Here is an 11,545-nt window from a genome sequence, read left to right on the forward strand (position 1 = left end):
ATCAAAACTGCCAAATTTCTGTATCTATCTTTGGTGACTCATTCTATAAATTCAATCCAAAAAAATAAAAATTGTTTCTAAGTAGCCTGCTGGTTTTCTTAACAACCCCGTCAAATAGCTGCGTGTAACTAACATGGCGGGTACACCTCAGTGGCGTAGAGTGACCATTTTCGTTGGGTGTCTACTTAGTCTACTTGCCTTGAAAAAAAAATAGTTCATGTGACTTTGACACCTAAGGCTTTTTTAAATGCAAGTAGACTCATCAACATTAAGTTCCTCTCGTCGAGGGTTGGGGGCAATGAGGCGCCAAGTTTCTCTGTTGCGAGATTCTTCCATTGCAGTTTTGTAATTAAGTCCTGACCAGTCTTCAATACCATTAGTCTAAATTCTTGGTGGTCTGCCCCTATTTCGTTTGCCGTTCATTTTTCCTTCTAGAAGTTTTCTTTGAATAGAATTACTGCGAATCATGTGGCCAAAATATTTCAATTTTCTTGATTTAATTGTTTGTAGAATTTCCATGTTGGTTTGTATTCTAGATAGTAGGCCTACATCTTTGTTTGTGATTTTATCCTTGCATGAAATTGCATTCTTCTATAAATCCACATTTCAAATGCCTCAATTCGTTTAACCATTTGTGATGACAGTGTCCATGTTTCTGCATTGTAAACTAACGTAGTCCATATATAGCATTTCATAATTCGTTTTCGAATGTTGATGTTAATTTTGCGTGTTGTTAATGTCTTTTTCATTTTTACGAAGTTGTTTCTTGCTATTTCTATTCGTCTCAATATTTCCGTATCCCATCTGCCATTTTCAGTTATTGTATGTCCCAGATAGGTAAAGCTTTTGACTTGCTCGACCAGCATTCTCTCAATAGTAGGAAGTTGGTACATTTTCTTTTCTTGTAATAATCATCGTTTTCGTCTTGCTTGGGTTGATTTTCCTGTTAGCCTATATTCCTTTCCAGTATTGTTCACTTTTTCTATTATTGTTCGGAGAGCTTCTGCTGATTCCGCCCATAAAACAGTATCGTCTGCATACCGTAGGTTGGATAATATTCATACCTCCTATGCTGATACCCTCCATTCCATCAATTTGTCTGAAAATCATTTCAGTATACAGGTTGAATAGACATGGAGATAGCATACATTCCTGGAAAACTCCACGTTTTATGTCCATTGCACCAGATAAACCATCTTCCATCTGAATATACGCCTTTTGCGTCCAATATAGATTAACTATCAGTTGCAGATCTTTTCCATTTAAACCTATATCAGCCAAATATTGCATCAATTTTTCGTGTTTTACTCGGTCAAAGGCCTTTTCATAGTCTATAAAGCAGGTATAAACATCTTTATTGATTTGGTTGTAACGTTCACATATAATTCTCATATTGAAAATTCTTTCCCGTGTTCCCTTTCCAGGCATAAAACCACTTTTAGTTTCATTAATTTCATTTTCGATGATTTTTCTATTTCTTCTGAGAACAACTCTCAGCAAAATGTTTAGTATATGACTCATCAGACTAAGGGTTCTAAATTCTGTACACTGTGTGGCTTTTGGCTTCTTCGGCAGTTTGACAAGAATGGATTCATTCATTTCTAGTGGTAGGCCCTATGTGGCCATTCATGTAGAATGTAGATGTTATTACATAGGTTATAAATATGTTTCAGTCCTTCAAAATCCAGAGCTCTTATCATTTCCGTTGTTATTTGATCTTTACCAGGAGCTTTATGGATTTTCAATACATTTATGGCTTCATCAAATTCAAATTCCAGCATTGGTTCACCTTCTTCATTATTAATAGCAGGAATATTTCCTCTCTCATCTCCATACAGGTCGCTAATACTGTATACTTTTCCCATCTTCGCGTCGCCAGATCTCGGTCAAAAGTCATTTTTCCGTTTTTATTCTTGTTGCAACTGTTTTGTCTTGCTTTTGACTTTCTATTAGCCTACCAATCATTTCTTTAACTTTTTGATGCATATCTCGTGACTTGTGAGTAGCTTTGTTCTATAGTTTCACACTGTTCAATGTTCATCCCACCACTTTTGTTTTGCTGTTTGACACTTGTGATTTATTTCTTTATGTAGCTTAAAATACTGGATGTTGTTGTCTTTGTTTCTTTTTCTTTCTATCATCAAATCTAGAATTTCTTGATGCATTCATGGTTGCTTTGAGGCTTTTTTCTTTTGTTTTAAAACTTTTTTGCTTGCATCATTCAAGTTCTTTTGTATTTTATACCATTGGTTTTCAATCATGTTCTCAGTGTCACCTTCTTGTGGTACGTAAGTTGATTCATATCTAACTGTTCCAAAATGGGGTTTTGTTTCACTTTTTTTCAGTTTTATTTGCACCTTTACAACAACTGGGTCATGATCAGAGTGTATGTCAGCTCCTGGATACGTTTTGACTTGTTTTATTGAGTTCTTGAATCTTTGATTTATCATAATGAAGTCAATTTGGTTACGATATTGATCTCCAGGGCTATGCCATGTGTATAGTCGTCTGGGTGGTTGTTGAAACAAAGTGTTTGCTATTATCAGCTGATTGAGTTTGCGAAATTCCAATAGTCGTCTTCCTCGTTGGTTCATTTCTCCCAAACCATAATGTCCTGTTACTGTAAATTCATATTGGTTTCCCACTATCGCATTCCAGTCTCCCATTATGAACGTAATTTCATTCCTTTTGGTAGGCTATTCAGGGCTTCTCAAACTATGGGTCGCGACCCAAATGGGGTCGCGTAATGAAATTTTGGGGTCGTAATGAAATTCTAGTGCCGGTGGGTTGTAGTCTTGCCATGATGTCAATTGACCGCAACCGTCGGTGCGAAATGTCGAACGATAAAATATAATCAATCGTAACAATTGATGCATTGTTACGCTATCATTGCTGTAACGTGCTGACCAAAAGTAACCTTATCGCTCGCATTATGATTTCAGAGTAGCTTATCAACTAGTTTCTGAAGGAACCAGTTACAAGATTAATTGACTATGGATCAGTGGTTAGGTTCCGTAGATTCATGCGGTAACAATTGCAAGCACAAAGAAAACAATTGAAAAGTCAGAAAGAAAAAGAAAATATAATGATCAAAATGATCCGTTTTAATGTCATTAACGTGGATGTCCCCATAATGCAACAAAACTTTAATTGCAACAAAACTGTTGGTGTTTTATTTAAATCCAAGATGTTGAAACTTGACTTTAATCCGATCATATATTTAAATGAAAAACGTATCTGCTTTGAGACCTAGTGAAATATTTAGGAGTAATAATTAACGACTTGCTATCCGATGATGAAGACACGAAACGACAATTACGGTCGTTGTATTGTGCTGGAAACATGTTAAAAGCAAGGTTTTCCAAATGTTCGATTGCTGTTAAAAATGTGTTGTTTCGTTCCTATTGTATTCCTTTTTATGCCTGTCAACTATGGTGCAACTATTTTTCAACCAATAGTAATCGCTTACGTGTTGGATACAATAATTGTTGCAGAATGTTGTTTAATCTGCGGAGACGACGCAGCATCACCTCTGCATTCGTTGATAACAATACCACAACTTTTCAAGCTCTCATTCGTAAAAAATTATACCAGTTTGTAACACGATGTAACTTGTTTTCCAATCAATGAATTAATGAAATAATGCCAACAGACTGTTACTATCAATCTTTGTATGTGGTACAATGCAACTCAGCTCTCCACAACTTTGCAAGCTCTCATTCGTAAAAATTATACCAGTTTGTAACACGATGTAACTTGTTTTCCAATCAATGAATTTATGAAATAATGCCAACAGACTGTTACTATCAATCTTTGTATGTGGTACAATGCAACTCAGCTCTTCGGAGTTGAGTATCTGCTTTGTTTCTACATTTTATGTTTGATTGTAAAATGGACCATGTTGAGTCTGATGTAAATAAATAAATAAATAAATAAATAAATGGGGTCGCATAGAAATATATTTTTCAAAATGGGGTCGCAGAGCAAAAATGATAAAACATTGTTTATATTGTCATAGTGTGATATTATCCTCTATCACTAGGCTCGACCGCAAAGGCAATCCGACTGTTGTCGAATATAGATGGAAATGGTTTATTAAATTGGAGCGAAATAACAATGATACTTGACGTTTTTGCCAACAGTCTCTCAAACCACAATCCCGAGTGATCAGAACAGGAGTGTGATCAAAGAAGTCTTTTTCAATTTTTGCCAAGTAAGCCGGTGAATTGCGACAACAGCAACAGTCTGAAATTCTTTACACAGGATTACAATGCGGTTACAATTCAGATGAAGCAATCTCTTTAAAGCTGCTTGCCCGAATTCTACAAATCTCGACTTACTAAATAAGTCCGAACTGGCTGACAAAACAACCCAAGTTCACAGATGAACAGAACTTTTGCCCAACGTTGGCTACAAACTGTCTGATAATATTTCAGGCACAAGTGGGCTTATTTAAGATAAATTTTTACATGTTTTGAAGTTCCCAAATTATAATAAAGAAGCAACAAATCGAACACAATATTTTCGATGAATCATGGAATGTTGTTTCCGTACGCGATAAACTAAGATCCCAAGGGACGATGATTTCAATAAATCGTTACGTCACAATAAACTTGGAGCCACCGTGTTTTGCAAGGGCATATGAAATCACCAAAATGTTTTCCAAAATAAAGTGTTTTTTCTATATAGTTTTAAGCTAAGCAACTTTCCAGTACATCAATTACGGTTGATCAATCGCCAGGAGAAAGCTACTATGCCGTCAAAAAAGGGCATTTATCAATATATTATCACTCGTAAACACGTGAACTTCAAAACTTAGAAAGTGAAGAGAAAATATCTTACACTCCCTCCAAAAATAGGAAAACTATGCAAGCCTATTTTTAACGTGGAACAAGATATTTTCGCAATTACGAAGGGTAAAGGCAAAAAACTCTACGGCTGCAATACTGAAGCGAGTCATAAAACACAGATACGAAACATTATGTATCTACTCATTGTTGTCTCCACACCGCATGCAGGAACGACAATGCGTAGATACCGCGAAAAATACAATCCACAATTGACTTCCGGTATATCGGGTTCCCACAGCAACGGATCAGCAGAGCGTACATAAAATCAGCAAAGCGTCTATTATTTGCCCTCAGATCCAGGCAATTGCTTCGTAGAAGCGCATGAAAATGCAGTTCTTGCACTGCTTCGATCTATACAGTATTTGTGTCGATAGCAGGATCATCTGAGACCTCGGCTGGCTTGCAGATAAGACACAGCTTTGCAATCGGCCTTCTCAGGATGCCGGTACCGACTCGAACATCTACTTGTCGCACTACTCCGTGCTTATCTGGATATGTATGAATGATTCTTCCCATAGTCCAACGTCGTCGTGGAAAATTATCGTCAACAATTAAGACGACGTCATTCGTCTCGAAGTTGCATTTTCGGTCTGGCCATTTTTGTCTCAAAGCGATTGTCGGTAAATACTCCTTTTTCCACCTTCGCCAGAACTCATCGGCTAGGAAATGAACTCTTCGCCATTGTCGTCGCGCATAGCAGTCTTTTTCGTTTGCCTTCACGGAAAGCATTGGAGGATCACTCTCCAAATTGTGTCGTAATAAATGATTTGGTGTTAGTGGTTGTTGATCCGTCGAATTGTAGTTCACTGGAACCAGCGGTCGTGAGTTCAGGATGTTTTCCACTTCAATCATGAAGGTGTTCAGCGTGTCGTCCGTCAGTGTGCCGAACTTGGAGAGCATAAAGTCGAGAATCCGTCGAACCGAGCGGATCATTCGTTCCCAGACGCCTCCGAAGTGAGACGCCCCTGGTGGATTGAAATTCCACCTCATGGCTTTTCGTCGAAAGTATTGTTCAATGCTGGGGTCCTGTAAAGATCTCAAACAATCCTTTAATACGCGATGTGCACCGACAAAATTGGTGCCATTATCACTAAACACTTCCTTAGGATTTCCCCGTCTGGCAGCGAATCGTCGAAAAGCGTTAAGAAATGCGTCAGTAGACATGTCATAGGCAATCTTTAAGTGGACAGCCCTCATAGTTAAGCAAGTGAAAATGCATCCATACCTTTTTACCATGCTCCTTCCCTGCTTAACCATGAAGGGTCCGAAGTAGTCGATTCTGACAGAACTGAAAAGAAGCTTCTCAGAGCGTAGACAAACATCAGGTAGATCAGTCATCTTCTGCTCTCCTGTTGTCACATGGCTGCTAACGATCTTCCGCACAGCGGCGGAATCCTTGAAGAAGTTAAACCGCTCATGCAAAGACGTCCAAGTGTGTGCTATTCCTGCATGACCAACATGGAGATTCTGCTTCAAAATAAACGAAATTTTAGATTGACTTGAATACGAAAGAATGATTGGATGTTTGATATTGCAAGGACTCGCTGTATTCTCCAAGCGTCCTTCTACCCTCAAGGTGTCTGTAAAGTTATCATTAACAGAGTGCGGATACGAAATCGCGCTGTAATTTTGATTGAAAGCGTCGAAAAAGTAATGCAGTCGGTCTATGCTCACCCTACCTAACTGCAATGGCTTTAAACAATGTTGCAAAGTGGAACTCTGCAATTCAAAGAGTTGAGGGAACCGCTCCCTCCATTCGTCTACATCAGGCTGGTACAATGGCCCTTGCATCAATACATTGTCTAATGGCGTTCCTCTATGTTGGGCCACACAATCAGAAACAATTTGTTCTGCGTCTGACTTATTTTGGTCGAGCACTGGGTCATGAGAGAGGTACCGTGCCGCATCCGCGCGCTCATTATCACGGACCTTTCTGTCCTTCACTGAAGTAGGGAAATTTACGTCCCTGAAGATTATCGGAAAGTTCTGTACCTGATATTGGCTTATTAGATTAACCATTGCCTGCTTTGAGTTTGCCCGCTTGATTCCGGGTCCAATCACGCTCCATCCTAAAGGAGTCTTTAATGCACAGGGATCTCTTCTCCCTCCATACCTCGAATCCAGATGTCTATGAGCATATGGAACGTCAGTGCCTATTAGTAAGGAAACCTCTTCAGTATCCAGGTGAGGGAACTGGATACCCTTCAGGTGAGGCCATGCTTCTATATCTGAATCTGTTAAAGGACGATTGTTTCTGAACGCCAAATCGTCCAGCGACACCGCTTGTCTTATATCCAGCTCATCAGTGTCATCTAGCGGCCGAATTTTAAAATCTAATTTTCGGCAATCAACCGATCTCGGCATTTGGCCCACAGTTGTCAATTGGATTCTGTCTGGCTGACCTCTTAAACCCAATTTCTTCACCAGTGACGTGGTGCAAAACGTGGTGTCACTTCCGGTGTCTAAAAATGCGTTAACGGTCAAGCATTTATTTTCGTAATAAACCTTGACCGGGATAACGCAGAAAAAGAAATTATCCCTTTGCTCAGGCAGCGTTTCGCACTTAGCAATGGTGGCTGGCCTGCCATTATTGCTATTTTCTATGGTTTGATCATTGTTACTGGGACTTTGTGAAAAGTCAATCTGCTGCCTCGAGCCAGTAGGTCTCATTTCCTCGTGCAGCAGAGTGTTGTGGCGACGTCCACAACCCGTTACTGTGCAAGCCGGTGGTCTATCACATGACCTAACAACGTGTTTGTCGCTAAAACAGTTGTAACACCTGCCTTTGTATCTAATAAAGTCCCTGCGATTAGAAATTGACTTTTTCAGAAATTCATTGCATCTACCTATTGGATGCGGTCCGTTGCAAAGGTAGCATGCCATCCTCGGCCGTGAAGCAACCGTCGCTTCAACGGCAGAACAAGAGCTCTTCTGGGTATATCGGGAGCTGGCTGGGACCCTTTGATCTCGTTTCACCGACCTGCATAGTAAACCTCCAAAAGCGTTTAATACTCTCGATTCTTCTTCCACAAACCCTACAAAGTCGTTAAATGTAGCTTGTCTCCCTGACTGCAGCATAATGTTAGCAGTGCGGCGCCTCCAGCCCTTCTGCGTTTCCATCGGCAACTTGGCAGCCAGCATCACCATGGTATCCACTGTGTTAAGGTCGCCCAAGTTTTCGAGCTTCCCTAGCACCAGTGAACACTGACGTAAGAGTTGGGAATAATCGCGCATGCCCAACGCGTCTTCGCTCTTTATATCAGGCCTTCCCGTAAGCCTTGTAACGAAAGACCTAGCGACAATATGGGGCACGCCATAATTGTCGTGCAGAAGTTTCCTCGCTTCTGCGTATCCTCCACTGGAGTCGATAATCGAACAATGCTCGATCAAGTGCTTGGCTTTACCTCGGCACTGCTGCAATAGTAGAGTCATTCGCATTCCATCGGTGTGAGCTCGACTCTCCAAGTGGGTCTCGAAATGACGAATAAAGGTCCAATACTCAATTGGCTCGCCTGAAAATGTCATGTGCTCTGGCTTAGGCATGCACATGCCCTCGCCAACAGCTTTCACGATGCAAGGCAAAATTTCAGAATCGGAGGGCTGAAAGCGAACAGTTTTATCTACTTCAGTCACCGCACGGTCAGGCTGGAATTCCGGCACCTTTCCTGTACCGAGATCCACCTGACCCACATGCATGCTGGCACCCCCTCTACCAGGTAGCGCAAGACCAGGCTGGCAGTCCGGCACCTTCGGTGTGCCAGAATCCACATGGTCCTCGCATAAGCTGGCTAGAGACGTGGACCGTCTGCATTCTTCAGACTGGTCCAAAACTTCTAACTGCGCTTTTGCTGTCTCGACAGCCAATTTGGCCTCGAATCGTTCCCTATCTGCTTGTAACTGAGATTCTTGGGCCCGCAGCTGAGATTCTTGTTGAGCTCGCAGCTGAGATTCTTGAGCTCGCAGCTGAGATTCTTGATCTCGCAATCTTTGCTCTTCTTCTATGCTTTTCAACTTAAGTTCGGCAAGCTTCTTGGCTAGCGCCGCCTCCGTTCTCTGCCTTTCACTGACAGACGTGCTACAGGAAGAGCGAGAGCGGCTAGACCTCTTTGATCGGCGACTATACACCACACTAGCCGCTGGCGTTTCTCGCAAAGCTGAACGTTCGACATGCGGCTCGGGTTCGGCGCTCAGTTCTGCTCGAGCAACGCTAATGTCTAATTTCCTTTGAATCCAAGCCTGCTTCATCGCCTCTAGTTCGCAAAAGTCATCATTTGCGTATTTAAAAGTTTTTAAGTGATCTTCCATCATTGGTAGCAGCCGGTCATAAACTCGCTGAAACGATTCTTCAGCGTTTTTAAATTCTACGACACTCTTAGCTTTCGCAGCTTTCTGGCATAAAACAAACCAAGAAGCTAACCTTTTGTCTTCTCGCGTGGCTTTGTCCAGAGAGAATTCCTCGACATGAGTTTCCGGCGAACCTGACGCTGAAACCGATGGAAGGTTCTGGGTTTCCTCAGAAGATGGATTTTCCTGCTCAATTGGAGTTTCTGTTGTTTGAGACATCTTTGCTTACTGCAGAAAGTTTCAATGTAAAAGATGAGAAGTAATCAACCGCAAATATTGGCACAAGTTTACGAAGGATAATAAAGTAACAAAGGAACGGGAAGCCTAAAAATCACCTATCCAAGGACAGTTTCTTGATAAGCAATTTGCAAAACAGTGAACAGATAGTCAGCAACGACACTAGAAATAATTGCCTACTAATAGGCAAAAGAAACACGAAAACTAGTGCGCCGACTTTAGGGCACGAGAAACTAATTTGCCTACAGAGGGCAAGGGGAAATAAACAGCAAATCTGCCGACCTACGGCAAGAGAGTGAAACTAATTATTGCCTAACACAGGCAACAAGAAATAAAGAAAACTACTTTGCCGACCCACGGCGACAAATTGAAAACTAATATTGCCTACCAAAGGCAATAGGAATAACGAAAACAAATCTGCCGACCCACGGCAAGAAAATTGAAAACTAATGGCCGACTCAAGGCAGAAAATTGAAAACTAATGGCCGACTCAAGGCAGAAAATTGAAAACTAATGTGATATTATCCTCTATCACTAGGCTCGACCGCAAAGGCAATCCGACTGTTGTCGAATATAGATGGAAATGGTTTATTAAATTGGAGCGAAATAACAATGATACTTGACGTTTTTGCCAACAGTCTCTCAAACCACAATCCCGAGTGATCAGAACAGGAGTGTGATCAAAGAAGTCTTTTTCAATTTTTGCCAAGTAAGCCGGTGAATTGCGACAACAGCAACAGTCTGAAATTCTTTACACAGGATTCCAATGCGGTTACAATTCAGATGAAGCAATCTCTTTAAAGCTGCTTGCCCGAATTCTACAAATCTCGACTTACTAAATAAGTCCGAACTGGCTGACAAAACAACCCAAGTTCACAGATGAACAGAACTTTTGCCCAACGTTGGCTACAAACTGTCTGATAATATTTCAGGCACAAGTGGGCTTATTTAAGATAAATTTTTACATGTTTTGAAGTTCCCAAATTATAATAAAGAAGCAACAAATCGAACACAATATTTTCGATGAATCATGGAATGTTGTTTCCGTACGCGATAAACTAAGATCCCAAGGGACGATGATTTCAATAAATCGTTACGTCACAATAAACTTGGAGCCACCGTGTTTTGCAAGGGCATATGAAATCACCAAAATGTTTTCCAAAATAAAGTGTTTTTTCTATATAGTTTTAAGCTAAGCAACTTTCCAGTACATCAATTACGGTTGATCAATCGCCAGGAGAAAGCTACTATGCCGTCAAAAAAGGGCATTTATCAATATATTATCACTCGTAAACACGTGAACTTCAAAACTTAGAAAGTGAAGAGAAAATATCTTACAATAGAATTTTTCTATTTCTTCATCTGTATGATCTTGTGTTGGTGCATATACCTGTATGACATTTATGCTGAAAGGGGTTCCTTGCAGTTTCATCATTATAATTCTGTTGGACATAGGCCAATACCCAATCATTGCAGATGCCACGCTTTTCTTCATTAGAATTCCCACTCCATGCATGTGTTTACATCCGCCTGAATAGATCATTACAAAACCATCATCTACTATTTTACCATCATCTTTCCAGCGTGTTTCACTAATTCCCATAATGTCAATATCCATTGCTTTCATCTCCTGTTTTAAATTGGCATAACGCCCTATAGCAAGGTTACTCAACTGATGTTAACAAAGGTCCAGTTTGACAAGTTGAATATTTTTAGCGGTCCGGTGAACAGGTTATTTCACACTCAACCACGAAAGTTAAACTATCTATACCAAACCACTTTTTTAGGTAACATGTAACTCGACTTGGATTTCTGAGAAAGTGTTGGAGACTCTGGGGGGCGAAGCCCTAATATGAAGGGGCGAAGCCCTCCAGCAACTAGGATAATCACAGTAAAAGTTGCTTTCTTCCAGTAGAAATCTGTTTAAAAAAGCCCTGTAACGTGGCAATGAGGTTATTCTTCCAAAACCTCAAAGTCCACCATCAACACCCAGAAGGTCCGGGTTCGGACCGCGGTCCGCCAGTTGAGTAGCCCTGCCCTATAGCAAGCAATGTTCGTACATTCCATGTTGCTAGTTTGAGCATCTTTCCTCTAGTTTTCAGACAGCTTCCGTC

At 40.7% G+C, this 11,545-nt stretch overlaps 1 protein-coding gene across 1 annotated transcript; it reads right to left on the minus strand.

The window, feature by feature from the left end:
- Positions 1–5,201: 5,201 nt before the first annotated feature.
- LOC145766666 (uncharacterized) lies at positions 5,202–9,413 on the minus strand. Its single transcript, XM_082578378.1, has one exon. It carries the CDS (start codon positions 9,411–9,413, stop codon positions 5,202–5,204), a length of 4,212 nt encoding a protein of 1,403 aa, XP_082434504.1.
- Positions 9,414–11,545: the final 2,132 nt, after the last annotated feature.

This window comes from Aplidium turbinatum, chromosome 3 (assembly GCF_918807975.1).
Source record: "Aplidium turbinatum chromosome 3, kaAplTurb1.1, whole genome shotgun sequence".
Classification (NCBI taxonomy): Eukaryota; Metazoa; Chordata; class Ascidiacea; order Aplousobranchia; family Polyclinidae; genus Aplidium; species Aplidium turbinatum.